This window comes from Pantherophis guttatus, chromosome 13, assembly GCF_059756535.1.
Source record: "Pantherophis guttatus breed Tessera chromosome 13, ASM5975653v1, whole genome shotgun sequence".
NCBI lineage: Eukaryota > Metazoa > Chordata > Lepidosauria > Squamata > Colubridae > Pantherophis > Pantherophis guttatus.
In genome coordinates this window covers 12,554,691-12,582,292 of record NC_142075.1, presented here as the reverse complement: position 1 = coordinate 12,582,292, position 27,602 = coordinate 12,554,691, and the positions used below count along the sequence as shown (strand labels likewise).

At 44.6% G+C, this 27,602-nt stretch overlaps 2 protein-coding genes across 5 annotated transcripts in view; both read right to left on the bottom strand.

The window, feature by feature from the left end:
* AGBL1 (AGBL carboxypeptidase 1) overlaps positions 1–27,602 on the bottom strand; it is a 701,662-nt gene that overhangs the window by 452,084 nt on the left and 221,976 nt on the right. For all 4 annotated transcript variants that reach the window (XR_009623272.2, XM_087878351.1, XM_034424683.3 and 1 more), the window contains one exon: positions 2,336–2,465. Coding sequence is in view for 3 of the 4 variants with exons in the window: in XM_087878351.1 (XP_087734477.1) it covers positions 2,336–2,465 (130 nt within the window). In the remaining variant the exon portion in view is untranslated. The remainder of the gene's footprint in view (positions 1–2,335; positions 2,466–27,602) is intronic.
* LOC148112162 (uncharacterized) lies at positions 8,832–11,651 on the bottom strand. Its single transcript, XM_087878091.1, has one exon. The coding sequence runs from the start codon at positions 11,649–11,651 to the stop codon at positions 9,924–9,926; it is 1,728 nt and encodes a 575-aa protein (XP_087734217.1). The 3' UTR covers positions 8,832–9,923.

Genomic DNA, 27,602 nt, shown 5'->3' with positions numbered 1-27,602 from the left:
ACTCAAGCATAGTCAGAATTGAGGCACAGCTTTAATAAACCTCCACCTTGAATTGGGCACATTTTTTTCTATCTGTTATACCACAGAGAAAGCCTATCTTTCATGGATCTAATAATGATAGCAGTTAAAAAGTTCATCTTATTCATTTATTGATTATATGGATCTAATTGAGGCCTTTGAACTCTGGTGCTAGAGAAGACTCCTGTGAGTCCCTTGAACTGCAAGGCGATCAAACCGGTCAGTCCTAGAGGAGATCAACCCTGACTGCTCTTTAGAAGGCCAGATCCTGAAGATGAAACTCAAATCCTTTGGCCTCCTAATGAGAAGGAAGGACTCACTGGAGAAGAGCCTAATGCTGAGAAAGATTAAGGGCAAAAGAAGAAGGGGATGACAGAGAATGAGGTGGCTGGATGGAGTCACTGAAGCAGTCGGCATGAGCTTAAATGGACTCCACAGGATGGTAGAGGACAAGGAAGGCCTGGAGGAACGTTGCCCATGGGGTCGCGATGGATTGGACATGACTTTACAACTAACAACAATAACAACATGGATCTAATAAACAGGCAATTGGGTTAGCAAAACTGACAACCTGCCCGCTTTTTCAGGAGTTACAGATTCAAACTTCAGCTAACAACACAATATTATGCTTCTATCATGTTGGTAGACTCACCCAATCAGAGTCCAAATAAATCAAGGAATTTTACCCACATTCTAATCTAAGTCATAGTTTAATTTAACCATTTTTTTAAAAAAAATATGGTACAGCTTGTTTTTGGTTCCTCCTCCTCTGCATATTGAAAGGATTTCATAACTTCATTTCTGTACCTCACTACAATATTTATATTGGTGAATTTTACTTGGAAAATTGGGGGGGGGGAAGCGTACTTCCAAAGCAAGGAGAAAGCAGAGTGGGAGAAAGAGGTTGAACATGTATTAAATAAAATCAATGAAGACTTCAAAGACAAGGAAAATCCAGTTCTCCTATAGCTTGTCAAGTTCTGAAGGCTGAGAAAGAGTGAAACAGAAGGATCAATAAGCAAGTCTAAAGCAAAATTTGCTGATAGCTAGTACAGACCCATGGGGAGAAAAATACACAAATCTCTAGGTCATTCTGGATTCTAGGTAGCAAAGACTTCATTTGGTATGGATGTTTGTTGAGCATTTGCTACTTTTCAGTTCCCCTGAATACAGCTTTCAAGATTGCGCTTATTCGTGGGCATTCTGGGCTAGCAGTTTATAGTATTTTCCTCGGTAAATGGAGCCTGATGTTCAGCAAACAATTTTTTTTTCTCTCTGAAAAATTATTATCCTCTCCAAGAGGTTGGAATAATTTTGCAACACCCTAATAAGCATTTCTAAGAAAACAAGACCCAAAGAACTTGATTGCAGTTATAAGCTGAAATAAGATATTTCCTCAGTGTTGTAATGTAGTCCAGAACTTAAAAAAAAAAGCCATGGATACAAAGTACAAAAAAAAAAAATCACAAAAGAGCACATTAAATATATTACATTACATAAATTGCTTGTAAAGAAGTGAACGTATTAACAAACAGGATGTATTTTACAGTAGGCTAGAATTATAGTCATGGTTACTTACACTAACCACAGTTGCTTGAAAAACTCTGAAACAAATCAAAGCTATTCTTGCAGACAATAATAATAATAATAATATGTTTGGCCAATCCCTGCCTTGTTTTCCAGCTCTTTTATCTGCTCTTCCTTGGCAGGTTGGCAGAGGTTTAGGGAGGAATAAAACAAACAAACAAACAAACCAAGAATAAGCCAGGAAATTGCAAATTCCACGTCCTAATTAGCATATCAGAAATAAGCCACAGCTGCAGTTAGTTATCCTCAAAGCCATGGTTTCAAATTATTATTTACCGCTTTAAAACAAAACGTGGTTTATCCACTGGCAAGATTGCATATCACACACTCAAAACTAAAGCTAAGCAAAACCCATAATAATATAAAGCTAAATGGGCATTCAGCACTTAACAGGGAGGAAAGCTCAAAACAAGGAAAATAGAGGTGTCTTCAGGGAAGGAGACAAGAAAACCGAGGCAGCCCCAAATCCTGACTGAAACTCCACCTTTTTTAACATGTATAAGCAACAGAGTGGAGCTTTCACTGCATGAGCCGCCATTTTGATTGTCTCAAAAACAAAAGTAAAAAATGATAATCTGAGGGACCATCTCTTGCCAATTAGAATATTCATTTATTAGATGACTTCTTTTATTAGTTTTATCATTTTGATACGGGGTTTTATATTCTGCCATGTGCAACTCAGTATAAATGCCCCAAATAAATAAAAATAAATAAATAAATAATGACTCACCACTGGAACTCGGCCTTGGCTCTTGAGGTAATAAAGGAGACCTTTGCTGTGGTAAATGGTGGGGTGGTACACAGGGCTGGGGTTCAACCATTGCCTGTTCAAATCATCGCCACTCAAGGAACACCGCTGGCTGGAGTCAAAGAAGAAGAAGAAGAAAAGCCTAAATCAGTGTTTCTCAAACTTGGAAGCTTGAAGATGGGTGAACTTCAACTCCCAGAATCCCTCAGCCAGCAGCGCTGGCTGGGGGATTCTGGGAGTTGAAGTCCACCCATCTTCAAGCTACCAAGGTTGAGAAACACTGGCCTAAATCATCATAGAAACTCCCTACTACAAACAGCGTCAGAGCCAAATCAGTTCTGGATTCTTCTCTTTCTATTCTCTGTTCCTTTGATGCCTCCATTTTAGAAAGCAGTAATGGAAGTCAAACCCTCCAGAGCTGTTTATTTGAGAAAATTCATTCCTCACTGTATTCATTATCACTCTCTTTGTCAACGAACCCCTGTGCAGATGGATTTAACAAAATTAGGAGCAATCTTATTTTACAACGAGAGACAGATAGGGAGCTGTTTTATTTAAAAGCGATTAATAGTGGGGATCTAGGAGAAAGTACACAATGCATGCTGCTTTAAATAACTCACTGATGTTAATATAACTGGAGTGCAGCAATCAACAATATACGTCCCCTGAAACAATGTGGACTCAGGCACGACAAAACAAAGCAGATTTTTTTTTTTTTAAAAAAAAGAGCATCTAATCTCAAGGCATATATATTAATAGATAATAAAATGATATGGTTATGCAACATTTGCTTGTTAGTTTCCAATAATTAGAATGAGATGGAGAAGGAAAGATTAGATTCCTTTTATAGAGGCTGAGGGTCGTACGAAGCACCAGAAGGCCAAGAAAAGTTGAAAAACAGAAATAAAGTTGCAAAAGTGCCAGGGGCACTTCTAGGAACCATGCAGCAGCACATGGTTATTCTAGATTCTAGAATCTAGAAAGTGCTGGAAAATTTCTACCCTTTTAAAAGCCTTGATCTCGCTATAAGCACACCAGGCTTTTTAAATAAAATAAAAGAAAGAAAGAAGACATTTGGGCCAGTGGTGAAATCCAATTTTTTTTTACTACTGGTTCTGTGGGCGTGGCTTGGTGGGCATGGTGTGGCTTGGTGGGCGTAGCTTGGTGGGCGTGGCAGGGAAAGGATACTGCAAAATTTCCATTCCCACTAGTGGTGGGTTTCAAAATTTTTTACTACCGGTTCTGTGGGTGTGGCTTGGTGGCCATGGCATGGCTTGCTGGGCGTGGCAGGGGAAGGATACTGTAAAATCTCCATTCCCTCCCCAATCTAGGGGAAGGTTACTGCAAAATCCCCATTTCCTTCTGATCAGCTGGGACTCGGGAGGCAGAGAATAGATGGGGGCGGGGCCAGTTAGAATTTTTACTACCGGTTCTCCTAACTACTCAAAATTTCCACTACCGGTTCTCCAGAACTGCTCAGAACCTGCTGAAAACCATCTGATTCCCACCCCACTCCAGGGGAAGGATATTGCAAAATCCCCATTCCCTCCCCACTCCTGGGGGAAGGATACTGCAAATTTCCCATTCCCTCCCCACTCCTGGGGGAAGGATACTGCAAAATCACCATTCCCACCCCACTCTGGGGCCAGCCAGAGGTGTATTTGCCGGTTCTCTGAACTACTCAAAATTTCTGCTACTGGTTCTCCAGAACTGGTCAGAACCTGCTGGATTTCACCCCTGATTTGGGCCATCTCATACATCTTAGAAATTACCTGTAATCCTTGACTTACAACAGTACATTTAGTGACTGTTCAAAGTTACAGCAGCACTGGGAAAAGTGACTTATGACCGTTTTTTCACACTTACAGCCATTGCCGCATCCCCATGGTCAGGTGATCAAAATTGAGATGCTTGACCACTGAGTCCTATTTATGATGGTTGCTAATGTCCTGACCTCATGCGAACACCTTTTGCAACCTTCTGACAAGCAAAGTCAATGGGGAAGCCAGATTCACTTAACAACTGTGTTACTAACTTAACAACCGCAGTGATTCACTTAACAATGGTGGCAAGAAAGGTCTTAAACTGGGGTAAAATTCAATTAACAACTCTCTTGCTTAGCAACTGAAATTTTGGGTTCAGTTGTGGTCATAAGTAGAGAACTACCTGTCTAAAGGTGAATGGGGAAGCCAGATTCACTTAACAGCCATGTGACTAACTTAACAACCGCATTGATCCATTTAACAACTGTGGCAAGACAGGTCGTAAAATGGGGCAAAACTCACTTAACAAACGTCTCACTTAGCAACAGAAATGTTGGGTTCAATTGTGGTGGTAAATCAAGGACTACTTGTAAATACAATCTCCGTTTCCTCCCACCCACCCACCCATCTACCAAATCTTAAATACAGTTGGGTAGTTTTTAGTTTTAAAATGGTAGGATTATTTCCCAGTTTGCAAGGCTGTTCACTCCAGCCACAGCAGACTCTTGAAAAGCAGAACGTTCCCATTAAGATCACTCTCCAAGTCTCTTTATTGCTCTGTTACAAAGCCATCATCAGTTCTACAATGCCAAAGGGATAAATGTTTAAGAGGAATATTTAGAGTTTGGAATGAGTTTGCTTGGGACAAAATGTCAAGTTCCCCTTGGCAGACAGAGCTTCGCGAAGCCTCCCAAAGATGTGAAATGACACGGGGAGGACTAAATATCAGAATTCAAGAATGGTGGCTGTTACCGACAGCTGTTAATAATTGGGAAGGGAGGGCCAATTCCAGAATGTCTTATTTCTTCTGCACTCCTTTCCCCCATACCTCCCCTCTGAGTCCCAGAGTTATGAAATTCTGGTCTTTGGTTTCCCTCCATTGCTAATTCATAACTGCATGGTTTCGTTCATCGCTTTCTTACTCTGAGAATCTCCAGCTGCCAACAATGTTGAATTGTACCGGATTAACAAAAATTAAAACCCAACATCCAGCCACAAAATAATTGATGTTGGGCTACTCCTGCCAAACGGAAGACCGTTCCAGAAATGAGCAATTCAAGCTGAAGCCTTTTTAGCCGAACTTTTCAGAATCCTACTCAAGGCTCAGGGATTGTTATTCATCAGGATGGCCTAATTATTATCCTTGCAAAGAATAATTTCCACTTCTTAGCTGAGTAGCATTCTGCTTAGATATCAACTGAGTTTGGGACTCTGCTCTTGACATTCAGGAGAGCAGGGTGGTAGTTCACTAGACAGTTTTTTTTTTTTTACTGGTGATGAGAGTTTTGCAACCTGAAATACCAACCCAAACACCTTTCCGTCAAGATCATACTAGGTCCTTTCATGCACTGGAGCTAGAAAAGGTTAAAAAATCTCTTTGAAGCTACAGTAGTGGTACAATGTGGAAACCTTTTGGGAAATGTGTAGTTTTTGAGGTTACATGGCTAATAACACCACTTTTTCTTTTGAGTTTCAAGATAATCCTATTCCACTGCTGGAATGGCCTGGGAATAGCCCAGACCTTCACCCAATTGAAAATCTATGGAGCCGACTAAAGAAACTTGCTAGTCAGAAGCGACGCAGCAATAAAACCCAGTTAATAGAAGCCATCATTCAATCTCAGTTTCACATGATAACAGCAGCAGAACTAAAAGACTTGGTTCACTCCATGGGAAGATGTTGTAAGGCCGTAATTCATGCTAAAGGTTACCCAGCTAAGGATTAATTGACATGGTGATCCTTTTTGTATATCTCATTTTTTCTATGTGTTTCACTTTTCTTCTTTATACTGTAACTGCTATTCTAATAGCAAATCCTTCATAAAAGTTATGGCATTACATTCTTGATTAAATGATCTTTCCATTGATATATAATTTTTTATGGTACTACTCCAAAAATAAAGTGGTGTTATTAGCTAGTTTTAGAAAATACACTTTTCCCAAAAGGTTTCCACAATTTTGGCCACTACTGTACCAATAAAACCAGACTGACTGTGCTGGTTATTACCTATACAGCAGGATGGCTGGATATATAAGGAATTGCCCAGTGGTGGGTTTCAAATTTTTTTACTACCGGTTCGGTGGGTGTGGCTTGGTGTGTGTGGCATGACTTGGTGGGCGTGGCTTGGTGGGCGTGGCTTGGTGGGCATGGCTTGGTGGGCGTGGCAGGGGAAGGATACTGTAAAATTTCCATTCCCTCCCCAATCCAGGGGAAGGTTACTGCAAAATCCCCATTTCCTCCTGATCAGCTGGGACTTGGGAGGCAGAGAAGGGGCGTTGGTCTTACCTGAGACGCACCTTCTCGTTGGGTGGAGACAGCAGCCAGGATGGGTGTGGTCATCTGTTAGGCCGATAGACTGAGCCCATCAAATTTGCTAAGTCCCGCCCTTGTTACCGGGCAAACCCAGCTTTTGGCGAGGACAAGAAGACAGGCTCGGCGTGTGGGACACCAAGAACATGGTAGAGAAAAAGGAGACAGGTAAGAAACCCAAAAGGGGGCCAGACTGGCGAAAGAGAGGGAGGGTCTGGCTGCTGTCTCCACCCAACGAGAAGGTGCGTCTCAGGTAAGACCAACGCCCCTTCTCCATTGTGGGTGGAGACAGCAGCCAGGATGGGACATGCCAAAGATCCACGTCCCTACAGTTGGGTGGGACCAGTCTGGTCCGAAGTACCCCCCCCAGAGACAACTCGTTGTAATACTCTACGACCAAAGGCGGCATCTGCTGAAGCAAATTTGTCAATCTTATAGTGTTGAATGAATGGAGAAGGCGATGTCCATGTAGCCGCTCTGCATATTTCGAGCAATGAGGCCTGAGTAGCCCAGGCTGCCGATGTCGCAGCGCTGCGGGTAGAATGTGCCGTCACTCGAGATGGTCTCGGGAGAGATCGTAACTCGTATGCTTTGGATATCGTCTGCCGGATCCACCGGCCAATGGTCGATGAAGACACCTTGGAACCCAAGGACACTGGTAAGAAAGAGACAAATAGGGCCTCCGCTTTTCGGAAATCCGCCGTCCGCTTAATATAGATCCGTAGGGCCCGTCGGACATCCAAAGAGTGCCACCTTCGTTCAAGTCCGTGGTTTGGATGAGGACAAAAGTTGGGCAGGATAAGTTCCTGCATACGATGGAAGGTGGTATTCACTTTGGGTACAAAGGTTGGGTCCAAGCGGAGAACCACACGGTCGGCATGGAACACACACAGGTCCTCCCGAATTGAAAGAGCGGCTAATTCAGAAATGCGTCGGGCTGAGGTGATTGCAACCAAAAAGGCGACTTTGCACGTCAAAAGGCGAAGGCTCGTCGTGCGTAAAGGCTCGTATGGAGCTGACGTAAGGGAATTTAGAACGACCGAAAGGTCCCAAGTTGGATATCTGTGCAACACAGGAGGGGAAAGGTTTGTAGCCCCTCGCAGAAATCGGCGGATTAAAGGGTGTTGTGACAAAGACGATAAAGACCCAACAGTAAGGACCGATGAAATTGCCGCCACTTGTCTCCGCAATGTGTTGGGGGACAGTCCTTTGTGAAGACCTTCTGTTAAGAAGACAAGAATATTTACGATGGAAGCCTGGAGAGGGCAAACCCCTGCCTGATCACACCAGGCACAGAATGACTTCCAAGTGGCCGAATAAATCCGGTCCGTGGACGGCCTTCGCGACGCTTGAATAATGGAAATCACGTCTGCAGGAACGTTGACCTTCCCAAGCGCCTGCCGCTCAATCGCCAAGCGGTCAGACGGAGCCACTGCAGGTCTGGGTGCGTTAAGGTCCCTTGGGTTAGAGCGTCCTGCGGTTGAGGCAGTTGCCAAGGTTGGTCTATCGACAAAGACACGAGGTCCGCAAACCAAGGTCTGCGTGGCCAATGTGGAGCCACCAGAATGACCTCCGCCTGTTCCATCAACAACTTGCGAACTACCCGGGGAAGCAGAGAAACTGGAGGAAAGGCGTATAGGAGCCCTGGGGGCCACGGGCAGCGGAGAGCATCGACGGCCTCTGCCTGAGCCGACGGGAATCGTGAGATGAACCGCGGTAGCTGAGCATTGACCGACGAGGCAAAAAGGTCGATCACCGGCATCCCGAAATGCATCGTGATCTGATGGAAGAGCCGAGGACTGAGACGCCACTCCGCATGGTCCAGCCGCTGACGGCTGAGCCAGTCGGCTTGCAGATTGGTGACACCGGAGATGTGTTCTGCCCGCAACGAAGCCAGATGGATTTCCGACCAGAGACCCAACCGTAATGCTTCCGACATCAGAGAGAGAGACCGAGTGCCTCCCTGACGGTTGACATGGGCCTTTGCGGTGATATTGTCCGTGAGGACCAGAACGTGGGAGTTGGAGACAAGATGATGAAAGGCCCGAAGTGCCAGGTAGACCGCACGTAGTTCCAACCAGTTGATGGAGCGATGGGATTCGACGGCAGTCCAGACACCTTGAGCCAGGTGGCCCCGACAATGAGCACCCCAGCCCTGGAGACTGGCGTCCGTTGTCACCACCAATCTCTGCGGATCAAAGAAAAAACAACCTCGAGAAAGTGCCGGAGACCGCCACCACCGTAAGGACCTAATTACCTTCCTAGGGACAGAAACCTTCACGGGAGAGGTACCTCTACCCGCTTTCTGCAGAGGCAACAGGAACCACTGAAGTTCCCTCGAGTGCAACTGGGCCCAAGGAACTATTGAAATGGCCGAAATCATCTTGCCCAGGAGTTGTGACAGAATCAAGGGAGAGGAGGATGCAGCTCGTTCAACTCTGGAGACAAGGGATCTTAAACTCTCCTGTCTTTCGCGCGAAAGGAAAACTCTCCCCTCAACGGAATCTATCAGGGCCCCCAAGTGAACCAGATTAGTAGAAGGAACTAACTGGCTTTTCTCCAAATTAACTGAAAACCCATGGGCAGCGAGGGCATGGAGGGTGAATTGGAGATCGGAGGCAGCTTGTTGGGGAGTAGAAGACAAAATCAGAATATCGTCTAGATAGCATTGCAGACGAATAGACTTAGCCCTAAGGGAAGCTGCCAGGGCAGCTAGTACCTTGGTAAAGGTACGGGGAGCCGAGGAAAGGCCAAAGGGCATGGCCCGATACTGAAAATGGCGCCCCCCGTAACAGAACCGAAAAAACTTCCTGTGGGAGGGACGGATGGGGATGTGGAGGTAGGCCTCAGTGAGGTCTATAGAAGAGAGGAGATCGCCCCTCCTGACACCGTCTAGGATAGATTTTAGGGAGTGCATTTTAAACTTCCGGTATAAGACATACCGGTTGAGACGCTTAAGGTCCAGAATGGGTCTCCACCCCCCCGAGGACTTGGGAACGAGGAAGACACGGGAGTAAAATCCCGTGCCGCATTCACTCACGGGCACCGGCTGAATAGCCCTGATAGAAAGAAGGTGCTTAACCGCCGAATCCATAAGGGATCGTTTCTGGAAGTCATTAGAAAGCGGACAGCGTACAAAGGACCTCGGAGGAGGGGAAAGGAATTCAATGGCCAACCCAGATCTTAAGGTGGCCAGGACCCATTTATCCGATGTGGAGCCCTCCCAAACAGGGGCGAAGAGAGCCAATCTGCCCCCTATGGGAGGGTCCGGGATGCACTTAGCGACGGCGACCGGAGAAACGACCTCCTCCCCCTCGAAAGGGCCGTTTGGTCGCAAAGGTCCTACCTCTGGAAGGTCTGTCTTGACCGCCCCGTTGTCTAGGTTGGAAATTCCCCTGTGACCTAGGAAGGGAAGGGGAGAAAGAAGAGCCGTCATACGGGCGAGATTGGGGGCGAGGAGTGTAAGGGCGGAACCTGGAATCCCCCCTGCGAAAGACAACCGGCAGGAATTTCTTCTTGTCCTTTGTCTCGGAAAGGAAGGGGTCCAAAGAATCCCCGAAAAGCTTGGAACCCGCGAAAGGAACAGACGCCAGGCGCCATTTATGCCTGGCGTCGGCCTGCCAATGGCGCAACCAAACTAATCGACGTGCAGTAACCGAAGACGCTAGAGACTTGGCCGCAAAACGAGCGGCGTTCAAAGTAGCGTCTGCCGAAAACTGTGTGGCAGCAATAATCTTGTGTAAATCCTGTCGTATTCGCACGTCCTCCATAGGTAACGAGTCTTGTAAATGTTGAAGCCATAAGAGAGTCGTCCGATTAAAAAAGGAGGCCGTAGAAGCTGCTCGGATGGCCCATGAAGCACCTTGGTGAGCTCGTTGAAGTACGTGTTCTGCCCGGCGCTCCTCCGGACGAAGGCCTTCCTCGGGGTCACCGGGAACCGCTGAGTGAGGTAAGAGGGCCGCCACGGGAGCGTCCACAGACGGGACCTGAAGAAGAGAATCTAGATCCGGAGCGATACTGAAGTTTCGTCGATCCGCAGCCGTAGGCGTTGGAGCAGAGCCCGGTGAAGACCATTGCTTCTTGATAACATCGAGAAACAAAGGAGGAGTAGAAATGGTATCCACGGTCCTAGCTGGTTCGGCGAAGAGAGGGCTTAAATGCCCCCTAGATGTAGAATCCGAAGCCGGTAGCGGCGAAGGGGAGCTAAGCTGCGCCGTAGCAATGGCCTTATGCAGCAGGGATTTGAACAAGGCCTGGGGAAAAATACCCGTAAAGGCGGGTTGTTCAGGAGGCAGGTCATCATCCTCCGAGAGCTCCAGGTCATGAGGGTCATCAGCCGCATGCGAGGGAGATCTGCTGGCCATAGAAGACACGGGTGAGTCAGGGGCGTCGATGGACAAAGCATCATCCAGATCCCCATCCCCTCGAGAATGGGAGACTACGGAACGCACCGAAGCCGGTCTGCCGGCGGACTGAAAATGTGAGGCCAACGACTGTTGGACTGCTGCGGCGATCATCTGTTGTATCTGTTCCGTGGATGGGAAGGTGTGATGTTGTGTCCCCGTTGGAACGGCCTCACTAGCAGGTTGAACTGGGGATGTTTCCGGAGGAGGAACAGAGGTCGTAGGTGCAGCCGAGCCCCACAGATCCGTCGCTGCAGTAACTGCAGGACAGTCCTGAAGGGAAAGACGATCCCCTTGAGATGCGGAATCAGCGTCCATAGGGGGTTGGGTTGAGGTCGAAGGAGCCTCCTTGCCCATTGACTGAGCGCCGCTGGCCTTGGCGCAAATTTTCTTCAGGACCCTGTCCCTGCGAGCCTCCGCACGGGAAGGCAGCAATTGAGAGGGTGTCTTGCTGATCGGCTGAGAAAGGCCAGAAGGGCCTAGTCTGGAAGAAGATCCAGAGGGGACTTCTTTAGTAGCAGGAGAGCCTCCATGATGATGATGATGACTATCAGAGCTCCTGGCCTTGTGACAGTGCTTGGATTTATGGGAAGCTTTAGGCATGATGACAGTGAGGAAAAAACTGTCAGTAGTTGACCCCAACTAGGCACAAGGTGGCACCAACAGTGAATGAGGCTCAGCACCCGTTATCACAAAAGGGAGCGCAGACACTCCACATATAATGGAGGAACAAGGCAGGCGGGGGGGGAGGGGGGGCGCGAGACCCCACGCAAGAGAGTTCCCTTAGCCCAGGCACAAGCAGTCCAGAAACCAAATGGAGGATTAGAAGGGAGAGGGGGGGGGCGCAAAGCTCCACCAGCAAGGAATACCCCCCTTAGGTCAGTAAGGGCCCCTATGCCGCAGGGAATGGCGCGCAGCTCCGTTTAGGACCTCAACCAACTTTCGCGCCAAAAAACCTTTCCAGCCGCTCGAGCAGCGCTGTGGGGAGAGGCGCCTAAGCCGATGGGCTCCACCAGCTGATTTGCGCCGTTAGGAGGGACTGCGCTGTAGGATCGGCCACTAAGGGCAGCAGTGGTCACAGGGAAGGTCTGTGAGCTTCCCTCAACGCCGTTGGGAGAGTTAAACTCCACGAAGCAGCCGAAAGTGCTGACAATGAGGCAAACGGCGAACAGGAAAAAAAAAAAAAAAAAAAAAACGGAGCTTTTTTAAAAACCAAAATGGCCGCCGGGAGGTTTGAAAAGGGGGCGCGAAGCTCCACAGACCCTAGGAATGCCCCTAAGCCCCGAAACGGCCAGCTGTGGCGGTAAAAGGGGAGCGCAATCACTCCACAATGCTCCCAGGGGTCCCCCCAACGCAAGGGAAGGGGCGCAGAGGAGTCTCCCCCCCCCAAGTAGTCAGCAAAGCCAGTTACTGAGGGAATTGCTTACTGCCAAGTTGAAATCGAAGTCCAAAGAATATCCAATAAACAGTCCAAGTCAAACCAGAAAGGTAGTTAGGAAAAGCTGAGAAAGCAGTCAGGAAAGGAGAAATTGATCAAGAGGATCAGTCCCACACGCCTGTCTAGGCTGACAGACTGAGCCAAAAGCTGGGTTTGCCCGGTAACAAGGGCGGGACTTAGCAAATTTGATGGGCTCAGTCTATCGGCCTAACAGATGACCACACCCATCCTGGCTGCTGTCTCCACCCACAATGGAGAATAGATGGGGGCGGGGCCAGTCAGAATTTTTACTACCAGTTGTCCGAACTACTCAAAATTTCTGCTACCGGTTCTCCAGAACTGGTCAGAACCTGCTGAAGCCCACCTCTGGAATCGCCTTATTAAGAGTTCCAGATCCCATCCCTCTGGGAAGTGAAATGTTAGAAGACAGATCTTTTCTGTAGTGATAAATGACTAATTATATGACTTGATTGTGTTCAGCATACAGTTTTTGTGGTAGGAACAAAACAGCTAGTGCTTGATTTACAACCATTCGTTTAGTGGCCATTTGAAACACAGATGACATATGACCACTTTTCACACTTACAACCGTTGCAGCCATCCCAATGCTCACATGATCAAAATTCGGATGCAACTGGCTCATCTTTATGACAGTTGCAGTGTCCCAGGGCCATGGGATCCCCTTTTGCAAACTTCCAAAAAGTAAAATCAATGGGGAAGCCAGATTCACTTAAGAACCATGTGACTAACTTAACAACTGCAGATTCACTTACCAATTGTGCCAAAAAAATCATACAATCGGGCAAAGCTCAGTTAACAGTTGCCTTGCTTAGCAGCTAGAATTTTGTGCTCAGTTGTGATCAGGCGTGAAATTCAAAAAATTTCCTACCGGTTCTGTGGGCGTGGCAGGGGAAGGATACTGCAAAATCTCCATTCCCTCCCCACTCCTGGGGGAAGGATATTGCAAAATCTCCATTCCCACCCCACTCTGGAACCAGCCGGAGGTGGTATTTGCCGGTTCTCTGAACTACTCAAAATTTCCGCTACCGGTTCTCTGAACTACTCAAAATTTCCGCTACCGGTTCTCCAGAACCTGTTAGAACCTGCTGGATTTTACCCCTGGTTGTGGTCATAGGTTGAGGACTACCTGTATACAAATATCGCATAGACAAGTTGGAAATTCAGATTTGGTCACCACCTTATAAAGAAGATGTTGAGACTTTGGAAAGAGTGCAGAGAAGAGCAGCTAAGACGATGAAGGGCCTGGAGACTGAAACATATGAAGAACAGTTGCAGGAATTGGGTATGTCGAGTTTAATGAAAAGAAGGACTAGGGATGACATGAGAGCAGTGTTTCAATATCTCAGGGGCTGCCACAAAAAAGACGGGGCCAACCTATTCTCCAAAGCAGCTAAAGACAGAACAAGAAGCAATGGATGGAAACTTAGCAAGGAGAGAAGCAACCTAGAATTAAGGAGAAACTTTGTAACAGCGAAAACAATTAACCAGTGGAACAGCTTGCCTTGAGAAGTTGTGGGTGCTCCATCACTGAAGGTTTTTAAGAAAAGACTGGACAGCCATTTGTCTGAAATAGTATAAGGTCTCATGCTTGAGCAGGGGGTTGGACTAGAAGACCTCCAAGGTCCCTTCCAGCTCTATTCTTCATTAAAGAATAGAATAGAATAGAGTAGAGTAGAGTAGAGTAGAGTAGAGTAGAGTAGAGTAGAGTAGAGTAGAGTAGAGTAGAGTAGAGTAGAGTAGAGTAGAGTAGAGTAGAGTAGAGTAGAGTAGAGTAGAATACCACCCTGTTATTAAGACCAGCTGCCTGCAATTACTGCAGGTTCGAATCTCGCCAGGCTCAAGGTTGACTCAGCCTTCCATCCTTTCTAAGGTAGGTAAATTGAGGACCCAGTTGTGAGGGCAATAAGCTGACTTTGTATAAATATACAAAAGGATGAAGGCTATTGCTTAACGCATTGTAAGCTGCCCTGAGTCTCCGGAGAAGGGCAGCATATAAATCAAATTTTTTAAAAAATAGAATAGAATAGAATAGAATAGAATAGAATAGAATAGAATAGAATAGAATAGAATAGAATAGAATAGAATAGAATAGAATAGAATAGAATAGAATTTTTTATTGGCCAACTGTAATTGGGCACACAAGGAATTTGTCTTGGTGCATATGCTCTCAGTGTACATAAAAGAAAAGATGAGTTCATCAAGAATCATAAAGTATTATTAAATTATTGAAATGAAAACAGAATACACACATTATTATTAACTCTGTAGATGAAGGATCTGCCATTTCAACAGAGGTGGCTTCCCTTATTCTATTCTCAGGTTGTCTTTGAAGAGGCAGAATTCCTGTTATCATTTGCAACTGGCTATTCCAATTATTAGCTCTCCAAGGTGATTTTACAAGCACATCCAGTCACAAGCTATGATAGTGGCCTGTAGCTTAGATTGCTTTTATAAAATGAATTAGGCAAAATGAATAGGGCATTTCCATTTCAAAGTTAAGTGCTCTGGAGTTTATTCAATTTATTTTTGTTTACTGGATTTTCAAGCCATCAGACTCTGGGCAGCTTATTAATGTTTAAACGAATACTTAATTTGGAAAAAAAAATGGACAAAACCACATCGATAATATTCCCCAAACAATCCAGTCAGATTGCACTGATTCAGTGGTAGAACAGAACTCATGAATAAAATTGGGACTTTTATCGAATAAAATAGGTGCTGGCATCACCCCTGTTAGAGTAAGGTCGATCCAGTGGTTTGTGTCCATACAACACGCTGAGTCATAAACTAGTCAACCAAATTTTTAGCCAAGATTCTGCAAACTTGACCCATATAGTTTGTTTAAAGTTCAGTATATGACTTGAAGTCAGAAAATTGAGGTGAGTAATTATACCAAGGTCACCAACCCAATTTTCTGAATTAGCATAATGTACTGATCTGTAAACAAACCGCATATAATTCTTCCATGCAAACATAGCTTCAGGGTTCAGATCTCTGAGTACTTACCTGTTATTTAATTTCTAGAGAGTGGGCTGGCTGCGTAGGCGGCATAAAGTTTGCTCAGCAAACCAAAGTAGTTGACCTCACATCCAAGACTAGGATATAAACCGTGATTTACAATCCACATGTGATCAAAATTCAGACACTTGGCAACTGACTCATATTTATGACAGTTGCAGTATGCCGGGATCATGGGATCCCCTTTTTTGAAACCTTCTGACAATCAAAGTCAATGGGGAAACCAGATTCTCTCAACAACCCTGTGACTAACTTAACTGCAGTGATTCACTTAACAATGGTGGCAAGAAAGGTTGCAAAATGGGGCAGAACTCACTTAACAAATGTCTTGCTTAACAACAGAAGTTTTGGGCTCAGTTGTGGTGGTAACTCAACGACTACCTTGGGAGCTAAATAAGTCATATTACAAGCCTCTGTTTAACCCGATTCTGTGATCAAATAGGGGATAGATCAGTGGTGGGTTCCTCCCGGTTCCGCCCGGTTCCCCCGAACCGGTAGCGGTGATGATATGATGTCACCAAACCAGTTCTGCCTCCCCCCGCATTATTCTTACCTTTTATTTGGCCCCACCCCCAATCTATTGCTGCCTTCTGAGTCCCAGCTGATCGGCTAGAAAGAAAAAAACTGTTTAAATTCTTGCCACGGGGCTTCAAAGGGCTGCCCTACAGCTGATCAGTGTTAAAAGGCAGTGTGGTGGTAGACCAGTGCCTCCAAAAACAAATGGGTAGACTGGTGCCTATAAAAATAAATGGGTAGATCAGTGCCTCCAAAAACAAATGAGTAGACTGGTACAGCTCTGCAAGCAGTTAAAAGCCTGGTAGACCAGTACCTCTGCTAAATCCTAAAGAATTGTCACATGACCATCAAGCCACGCCCAGAAAATAAACGACCGGTAGTAAAAAAAATTTAGAATCCACCCCTGGGATAGATAAACAATTTACAAGTGATAAGGACTTGTATTGATGGTTTTTCTTTTTCCTGTTTTGAGGACAAATAAAATAATCGTCATTTGGTAACATCTGGGGACTGCTTAATGGTGGTTGAACAGAACAATGAGCTAGATAGCTAATAAGTCAAACTGAGTTATGAAACTTTGGCTCATACTTCCAGTACAATCCAGCTTTTTCCTACAGTAGCTCCACAGCCCTTAGCAACACAAGCTTCCCACATTTGCTACCTGATATGCTTTAACTGCAGGAGCTCATGACTGAACTTGCATAACAGCTCTGCCACTGCTGAAAACTTATACAGTCTTGTGTGAACAGCCAGGAGGGACTTTCATCTCCAGCTAATAAAACCCAAATCATTATCTGGTTTTGTAAAATAGTAATGGTATATGTACCGAGCACACGTTACGGACTCTTTATAGATTGCTAGGAGTACTGCGGATTTTATCGCTCATTCTGCATCAAGCAATTTATTACACCCTTCACAGTTTGCTTTGTTGTTAGTGTAATGCCTTAATTTAAAACTTTATTTTTAAAGAAAAGGAAAACGGGCTTGAAGAGTTGTACAGTATTGCAAGCTCTATAACAGCCTTCTTCCTTTCTCCTGAATTGTCTTCTTGATCCTGTAATCTTAATTGTTGGCCTCCCTTCTATTCATTCCGCAGATAGCAAAGCTTTTGCTGTTTCCTGTAGCCAATAAGCTGAAATCTGCTACTGAGATATCAGTTAATAAGTAGGAAAGGCTAAATACCATGTCATCTAAACTTGAATAAGCCAACGACTTCTTTTTTTTGTCAAGTATACATTCTGAAGTCAAAATAATGTTTTTGAAGTCTCCGTGCGATTATTTTTAAAATTCAAATGTCAGGGTGTGAAGAAACAGGACCCCAAGTTAAGTTCCAGTTAAACTGATTTTTTTGCTCATGGCTATATACAAAAACCTAGTCACCTAACAGTTAGCCTAAAGTGGTGTTAATAAGAGTTAACAGAATTCATGAGGGGCTAGATTTAACTGCTTATGTGAGCCTAATAACTCTGGGCTGATTCCTCCCTTCACTCCATCCCAGTGGTGAAATCCAATTTTTTTTTTCTACTGGTTCTGTGGGCGTGGTGTGGCTTGGTGGGTGTGGCAGAGCAAGGATATTGCAAAATCTCCATTCCCACCCCACTCTGGGGCCAGCCAGAGATGGTATTTGCCGGTTCTCCAAACTGCTCAAAATTTCTGCTACCAGTTCTCCGAACTACTCAAAATTTCCGCTACCAGTTCTCCAGAACCTGCTGGATTTCACCCTTGCTCCATCCCCAGTCTTTGCCTGTCTTTCTTCTACATCAAATACAACGATATTGGAGTTGAGCAGCCAATCAATTTAAATAAATAAATGTAACAATAGCCCGATTGGTTAGAAGGAGAAGTAGGGGGAAAAAATCCCTATAGAGCAGAGATTCAAAATAGGGTCAGTCCTCCCATAAAACAAATTGAGGCAACTGCTTTGGTCATCAGGCACTGGGTTATGGAGCTGCTGCAGGATATTGAATAACTATGTATTTTTATTGGAATCGTGCCCTTTTATTGAGTTATTCTCAAGATCAGATGAAGAACTTCTGGAAATAAGATTTGGTGGCTAATCCATGGTGGCTTTTATTCATGGAAGGGGAAAATGTTAGAAAAACATTGAAGTCAAGTCATCTCCTAATATATTACTACATCTTATGGAGATGGAGTCTTAGTTTACTGGACTTTCATCCTTCCATTGAGGACCTGTATACTGCACAAGTCAAAAAGAGGGCTGTGAAAATATTTACAGACCCCTTACATCCTGGACATAAATTGTTTCAGCTCCTACCCTCAAAACGACACTATAGAGCACTGCACACCAAGACAACTAGACACAAGAAGAGTTTTTTCCTGAATGTCATCACTCTTTTAAACAAATAATTCCCTCAATGCTGTCAAACTATTCACTAAGTCTGCATTACTATTAATCTTCTCATCATTCCTATCACCCATCTCCTCCCACTTACGACTGTATGACTGTAACTTTGTTGCTTGTATCCTTACGATTTATATTGACTGTTTCCTAGTATGATTTGATTGCTTCTTTGTACCCTATGACTATCATTAAGTGTTGTACCTTATGATTGTTGACAAATGTATCTTTCTTGTTATGTACACTGAGAGCTTATGCACCAAAGACAAATTCCTTGTGTGTCCAATCACACTTGGCCAATAAAGAATTCTACTCTATTCTATTCTATTCTATTCTATTCTATTCTATTCTATTCTATTCTACTCTACTCTACTCTACTCTACTCTACTCTACTCTACTCTACTCTACTCTATTCTATTCTATTCTATTCTATTCTATTCTATTCTATTCTGTCAATTTTATGCCAGTAGATTCTCCCACATTTCTAGGAGAACAGCAATTATATTAATTTTATTTCTGGACGCACAAGCCAGAATGCCTCTATCCCCTGCACCAACACATGAACTGGATCTTTCTTTGGTCCAGGAAAAGTACCACATTTCCCCCTACACCAGAAGGGTGAGTCAAGTTCACATAACTTTGTTTAAGATGCTCAATGGCATAAAGAGCTTCCTTGCCAACATTTCCCCTTTGTCCATCATTTTGCTACCTGAGATCCGTTACTTATTCCACCTAAACATAGGGATGGGTTTGAAGAATGAAACTCCGACTCCAAAATATATTGAGATGGTTCTGTTTCTTCTTCTGAAGAACTGAAGAAGCTTCTTGGATGAGAAGTGAGACGTCTTGAAGCGAAACATCTTCAAGCAAAACAAAGAAAGTCCAGTTGCCTTTTGAAAAAGCACCTTTGGGACAACCTGGATGACTGAGAATCTCCATAGACACTCTTAATTCTTACATGTAATGGAAGGCTGAACTTTTTCCTCCAAAAGCTGTATTGGGATAGCAATACAGTGATTAGAATATTGGACTAGGACTAGTGGAGGTCCAGATTCAAATCCCTCTTCAGCAATGGAGTCGGTGTACCAGACGGTGTATGTGGTTGTCCTCTGGATAACAGCAATTTAATTGATCATCTGGATATTTGCAGTCCAGATCTGGTAGTTCTGAATTTACCACATTTGCACTATTTGTTTTCTCTTTCTTCCAGCTGAACTTTCCTTGTAGGATTGTGTTAATAAAATTCTGGGATTGGAAAGAAACAATATATACCCCATTAAATGCCTGGAAGATAAATAAATGAACTTCACCAGATGCTGCAAAGTTTCAGCAGCTGCCAAGAAAGTCTGATCCAAGAAATGCAACCTGCTTCAAGATAGGATGTAAGTACTCAATCAGGTAGGAAAAGCCATCCCCTAATATACTACTGCATCTTATGCAGATGGAGTCTTAGTTTACTGGACTTTCATCCTGTCAATTGTATACCCAGGAGATTCTCCCGGACTCCTAGGAGAACAGCAATGACATGAATTTTATTTCCTAAGGACGATCAAATAAGAACACAGGCAAAATTGTTTCAGGGAAGGCTTTTGTAGATGACCAGCTGAGCCTGAAGGAGGAGTCAAATGCATCATCAGTCATGAATTCCTTCATGCCCACAAGAAATCTAAGTACAGTTCCCCTTGAATTCCACTGACTCTTATGTACTGTCAATTTACTTGGACCGTTAGTAGTTTCAGATTAATTTTGAGAGCCACTTAGATATTCTACAATTCCTAAATGCTGTGGGAGATGACCAGGCTGAGCCTGAGGGAGCGGTCAAGCGTCAAACACATGATCAGTCACAAGTCCCTTCATGTCCACCAGAGATCTAAGTACAGCCCACCTTGAATTCCATTGACTCTTATCTACTGCCAATTTGCTTGGACCCTTACTAGATGTCTGTTAAGGAGTTTATCCCATGTATTTTACCAGGAAACATGGATAAGGCAATCTCAAAAATTCAGTCCTCCTAGCCATACTGATGCACTACGAATTGGTGATGTCTGTTTTGCTGTCTGAATTCATGGGGACCAAACCCTAACCCTAAGTAGATTTGCCCCCCAATGGGATTTTCCCAGGGGTGAAATGCTCCCGGTTTGGACCGGATCACCCGATCCGGTAGTGATGGCAGCGGGTGGTTCAGAGAACCGGTAGCAAAAATCCCTGCCCTCCCCCCATGCCCGGCTGAGCCGCGCAATCATCAGAGGCTGTTTTTTTTACTTTTAAAAGCATTTTTTCTACAACCTCTTCAGCTGAAAAAATGCTTTTAAAAGTTAAAAAAAAGCCTCTGATGATCGCGCAGCTCAGCTGGGATCGTCAGAGTTTTTTAAAAGCTTTTTTTTCCTGCAATCTCTTCGGCCGAAGAGGTTGTAGGAAAAAAAATGCTTTTAAAAGCCTCTGACGATCCCAGCTGAGTTGCCTGATCGTCAGAGACTTTTAAAAGCATTTTTGCCACACCTACCCCGTCACATTACCCCACCACCACCAAGCCACACCCACAGAACCAGTAGTAACAAATTTTACATTTCACCACTGGATTTTCCCATGTGTTTTGCCAGAAAACGTGGCTAAGGCAGTCTCAAAAACCCAGAGCCACCCTAAGCATCGGAATGTTCTCAATTTTATCCTTTGCACAATCCTGATATTATCGCCCACCCACCCAAAAGTGGAGGGAAGGGGGAGAGAACCCTGTGATCTGAAGTGAAATTACTTCCATATCTTTTTGAAAAAGCTACTCCTAAGGAGATTTTGCTAAGAACATAAGTAGCAGCATTTGGATCTTTCCCACAGAGGCCCAGCCAGATGCAACTGAGAAAGCAAATGCGGGGCTTAAAAGCAACAATTGTTTATATGTAAATGTATTTAAGTAGAACCAAGAGATAGGTTGGAAGTAAGACCAGCGAAAATGACACAGATACTTGAGAGCGTGCAGGATGATGCATTACAGAGAATCAATTTTTTCCTTAGTATGATGTGGTATCGTAGAATAATGAATCTTAAAAAAGGCAGCAGGCTCTAATATCAATCAATCTATCTATCTCAAGCCCAAGTGATGGATTTTTTTTGTTTGTTTGTTTTCTTACTTACTTCTTTAAGCTACCAGTTCCCTCTTTGGTTACCCAAGAGAATATTCTGTATCCAGATACTCTCCAGGGGAAAAAAAAAAAATAGCAGATGCTCTCATCCTGCCAAGGGACCAGAGTGCAGCAGTCCATTTTGCTAGTGCATAACAAAGCACAGCTGAGAAGCCAGAGGCTACAGGTAAACTTTGATTCTATGTGAATGAACCTTTTCCAGCCTGCTCTGCTGCACCTGCTTTGCCCATGAAATATTTCCTCACCCTTTTCGGATGAAGCTGTGAAATGATAAAATGTCAACTACAGGTATTATCTTCCGGGTATGTACCAGCTGGCTGGTCACTGCAGCATCCCTAATGGAACAAGAAGATGTCTGTGCTCAGGAAAGGAGCCTTCTGAAGGGTTTAAGGTAAAACGAAGGCCAAAACAGTTTTGATAAGGTCATACACAGTTCCAGCCGAGCTAAACAATCACTGTAACTGACTTCGGCTCTGGCTGAGCATTGAGAAAAAAGAAGAAAAAAAATAAAATAACCAGAAATCTGAAAGATTTCCTGTAAGGCTTCCAATCTTCCAGAAGGTTCATTTGATCCTCATTCACTAAAAAAGGGATCTTCTGGAGCTTATGATCTCATCAGAGCTTAACAGGAACTTATAATGTCAATATAGCTTGAGCTGCGTCCTACTTTCCTGAGCCATTCTCAGACATCTATGGTTTATCGTGGCCTAGAGAGGATCAGAGGAGGGTTTTATCCATCCAGGCAATGGGTAATACACCTCCAGAAGTTGTACAACCTACACAGCAGGCCCAGGGGTGAAATGCTCCCGGTTCGGATTGGATCGCCTGATCCGGTAGCGATGGCAGCGGGTGGTTCAGAGAACCGGTAGCAAAAATCCCTGCCCCCCTCCCCCGCCAACATGTACAGATGAGCCTCACAATCATCAGAGGCTTTTTTTTTTTTTTTTACTTTTAAAAGCATTTTTTCTTTGGCCGAAAAAATGCTTTTAAGAGTAAAAAAAAAAGCCTCTGATGATCGCGCGACTCAGCTGGGATCGTCAGAGCCTTTTAAAAGCATTTTAAGAAGTTGTAAAAAAAATGCTTTTAAAAGGCTCTGACGATCCCAACTGACCTGCCTGATCGTTAGAGGCTTTTTTTTTCTTTTAAAAGCAAAAAAAAAAAAAAGTGCTTTTAAAAGAAAACAAAAGCCTCTGATTAAAATGCTTTTAAAAGTAAAAAAGAAAAAAAGGTGGCCACGCCCACCCAGTCACATTACCCCTCCAAGCCACGCCCACAGAACCGCTAGTAACAAATTTTACATTTCACTACTGAGCATACCTCTCTTTAACTAGACCTTTTGGATTTAATGATTTGAGCACACATACCCCTTTTTCCGTGTGTATTTTCTCAAATTACGTTCCTGCTTTAGACTCAAGAGTTTCCTTATCAAACTGCAGCTCTTTCTCCTGCCTCTCAAAGTTATTTTCATAGCCTATTACCAGTTTCTACTTTTCTTGTCTCCTGTGCATTTTAAGGGCATTTTAATCGGCAACCACGGTGCCAATTGCTATTTCTGCTATCTGGCTCCTGACCAGCTTAATAAAACTGAAGAGCTCTGTCCTGCTTGAAGAGGGGAGGATGGGGTAGCGTAAAGGAAGGGCAATTCTAATGCAACCATGGTGTTTAATATTTCCTCTTAGATCAGGGGTGTCAAACTCAATTTCATTGAGGGCCGCATCGAGGGGTGGGCTTCAAAAATTTTAGCAAGGGGTTATCTGCCCGGTTGCTGGCTGGGCATGGCCATGGTGGGTGTGGCCTAGTCGGCCTCTTGCACCATGATGGGGGGGGGCATTTTTGCCCTTCTCAGGCTCTGGAGGTTTTCCTCGAGCCTCTAGGAGGGTGAAAACAGCCTCCCCAGGCTCTGGAGGCCAGAAACGGGCTTCCCGAACTTCCGGTAGGCTCGTTTTTCACCCTGCACAAGCCTCTGAGCGAGCCCTGCACTTACCTGCATCCAAAACGGGCTGTGTGGGGACTCCTGCGAGGGATGGGGTGGGCGGGGAAAGGCCAGCCAGGAGTGGGATTTGGGGGTTCTCCGAACTGCACAGAATCTTAGCTAGAGGTTCTCCCGAACCCCTGCGAACCCCCAGCAGCCCCACCCCTGGCCGCATCAGTGTTGTGTTTGACCTCAGGGGGGCGGGGGGGCATGGCCAGGGTGGGCGTGGCCAGCTCGACGTCATTCATGTCGGGGGTGTCTTTGGTGGCCCTACTGCTCTGCCAGCGAAAACCAGCTCCTGAGCTCCGTTTTCAGCTGTGACAGCCTCCTGCAACCCTCTGCCAGTGAAAACGGAGCTCGGGAGGGCTGCCCGCGGCTCTCCCAAGCTCCATTTTCACTGGCAGAGACACCACAGGCCAGTCATTTGCTGTTTCCAGGGTGGCCCCGTGGGCCAGATCAAAGCACCCTGCGGGCCAGATTCAGCCCCCGGGCCTTTTTTTTTTTTTTTTTTAATTTGATTTATATGCCGCCCTTCTCCGGAGACTCAGGGCGGCTTACAATGTGCTCAGCAATAGCCTTCATCCTTTTGTATATTTACACAAAGTCAGCTTATTGCCCCCACAACTGGGTCCTCAATTTACCTACCTTAGAAAGGATGGAAGGCTGAGTCAACCTTGAGCCTTGGCGAGATTCGAACCTGCAGTAATTGCAGGCAGCTGGTCTTAATAACCAGCTTAATAACAGGATGCCTTAGACCACTGTACTACCAAGGCTCTCCTTGAGTTTGACACCCCTGTTTTAGCCAAAGGGTCCTCTGAAGCATCAGTGTACCTGCTCCCTTTTTGCCTCCTAATATTTCCAAACGCTGCTACCACCAATTAACAATAATGAGTTTTGGGTGTTTCACATTCCATCTATGACTGATCTTTGTCTGGTAAGACAATCTGTTTTTTTTCTTAAAACAAATGAAGCAGAGGCTATGTACCTCAAATGTGGCACATGTGCCACTCTGGCAGCTTTTCGGTTGTAGGGATTAATGGCCTCCAAATAGCAGCAGCTGGACCACTTTGGTTTCCAGCCCACCTTTCTGCTTTCATACGTGGCAAACGTGGCTAACGATGAAAAAAAAAATACTGAAAACTTTAAAAAGCTATTAAAATGGGGGAAAGGTCTGGCTAAAGAGAAAGATCTTGACTCTCTTCTTGAAAGGGGACTGATCCCAACTCCCATGGGTATATATGTATGTTGCTGTTTAAAACTATTTTTATTACAGTTTTTTTTAAAAAAGTACAAATTAATAAAGGAGAATATTTTTAATTTAGAGTTGAAATGAGGGTGCTCATTTGGTGCTCTCTGAGTGTCATTGTTTTCTTGCAGACACATCATTACCCAAACTAAGTAACATCAACAATGCGAGGAGGAGGAGGAGGAGGAGGAGGGAGGAGGAGGAGGAGGAGGATAAGGAGGACGAGGAGGGCGAGGAGGACGAGGAGGAGAGCTATGGGGTCCTTGTTGCTCTCTGAGCTTAGTTGTTTTCTTACAGATATCATTACCCAAACTAAGTAACATCAACAATGTGAGGAGGAGGAGGAGGAGGAGGAGGAGGAGGAGGAGGAGGAGGACTATGAGGTCCTTGTTGCTCTCTGAGCTTGGTTGTTTTCTTGCAGAAGTTTCATTATCCAAACTAGGTAACATCATAGAAAGGAATGGAGTTTGCTCTCTATTCTAGCACTGAGGATATTACCCAGTTTGGGTAACAATGAAATGTTTGCAAGAACACAACCAAGATCAAAGAACACTAAGGACCCCTCCATTTAAAGTAAATTAAAAGGGGGAAAAAACCTCAGGAAGTGCAGAAAAAAAGAGAGAAAAGTAGAGGAGAAAAGAAAAGAAAAAAGAGAGCACAGACAATAATAAAGTGGCTTCTAACCTTCATCACATACCGAGCATAAGCTAATATACTAACTTTAAAATTACAAATTAAAAAAAAACTTCTTCTTCCCATAGCCTGTTTTTTTTTTTTTTTAATCTATGCACCATCCAGAAATCATCATGGTTTCAACCTCGATTGAGCAAAAAGTCCACCAATAGGAAGTCTTTAAAGGTGAAAACCATGCAGATCAAAAAAAAAAAAAAAAGGAATGTAAACTTGGGACTATTTCATCAGGGAAATAGTCTAACTTTACATTCCGTCTTTTTTGCTCTGTACAATCTTCCCTTTTAAATTCTTCCTGTGTTAGCTGAGGATTTGATCGTTCATCGCTCTTTGGCATTTAAAAGAAGTTTTCAAAGCTTTTACCAGACTACTTTGTAAATCCCATAAAGAGGCATGGCCCAGGATTTCTCGATACAGCTGTTCCAGATGCAAAGGGGCACGTATTGAAGCTTCCCAGCAATGCATGTTTGTTTATTTATTTTATTTTATTTATTAGTTCGATTTATATATGCTGCCCTTCTCCGGAGACTCAGGGCGGCTTACAATGCATTAAGCAATAGCCTTCAAACTTTTGTATATACCTGCTTAGTAGGGCTTTTTGGGCCCCCCTGAGCGGTATTCTATTTTATACAAAGTCAGCTTATTGCCCCCACAAACCGGGTCCTTAGTTAGTTTGTAAGTTAGTTTGGATCTACAAATCAATCCTAGGTTTTATGAAAAAGGAGAGGCTGCATCAAGGGTACATGGAGGGATCATGCTCTTGTCTTTCCTATGACAGGCAACTCCAGAGATTAGGACTAGAAATAACAGGTATAAATTGCATCTGGATGCCATTTAAAATGTAAAATTTCCTGACAGTAATGTCAATACAATACAATTATCAATACAATAGGGGATGCGGTGGCTCAGTGGCTAAGACACTGAGCTTGTCAATTGAAAGGTCAGCAGTTTAGCAGTTCGAATCCCTAGTGCCGCGTAATGGGGTGAGCTCCCGTTCCTTGTCCCAGCTTCTGCCAACCTAGCAGTTCGAAAGCACGTAAAAAATGCAAGTAGAAAAATAGGGACCACCTTTGGTGGGAAGGTAACAGCGTTCCGTGCACCTTCGGCATTTAGTCATGCCGGCCACATGACCACGGAGACGCCTTCAGACAGTGCTGGCTCTTCGGCTTTGAAACCGAGATGAGCACTGCCCCCTATCTCCCTTACACACGCTCCAAAATCTTCCCTCTCCTTTCCTTAAAATTGTTTTTGGGACAGGAATTGCTTTGGGTTTCATTCTAGGCAACATTCTCTTTTCAGTTACCTAGCTTGAATCTGGAGTAGCTGCTCGTCTCTTCCCAGGAAGACAAACGCAAAGGTTGGGCATGATTTACAGCAGACATAGCCACCAGCTGACATGCAAGAAGGGACTTCATACTTTTCCTACGAAGTAAATTATAGCTCTTTCAAGGCAGCATTAGCTGAAATATGCTGAGTGAACAATCAAGCCTGCCTTTTGCTAGCTCAGCTCCCTTCTAAAAGGAAAGCAGGAGTGGAGAAGAGATTTTGAATCTCTATAATCACGCCTATCCATAACTAATAATCATAGTATTTCAGGTGTGTAATATGGAAACAAGAGTTGCAGTTTTAAGACTACCCGATCAAAGGAGGCAGGGATGGTTACGGGTGATGAGAGTTGTACGCAAATAAATATAAAGAGTACGAGGTAGATGATGGAGTGGTGTGGTGGCCTAGAGGTGGAGTTCACAATCAGGAGGCTGTGAGTTCGATCCTAGGTAGAGGCAGATACTTTTCTCTCTAGGCAGAATGAGTATATATCTGCTGAACAAAATTCCGCACTGGTGACAGGAAGGGCATCCGACCATTGAACACTCCGGTAGCTCCATCCAGTTGCCCAGACTCCATCCCGCAAGGGATTATGGGGTCATTAAAAGATAATGATGAGTACAGTGGTGAAATCCAATTTTTTTTTTACTACCAGTTCTGTGGGCATGGCTTGGTGGGCGTGGTGTGGCTTGGTGGACGTGGCAGGGGAAGGATACTACAAAATCTCCAATCCCATCCCACTCCAGGGGGAGGATATTGCAAAATCTCCATTCCCACCCCACTCCAGGGGAAGGATGCTGCAAAATCCCCATTCCCTCCCCACTCCTGGTG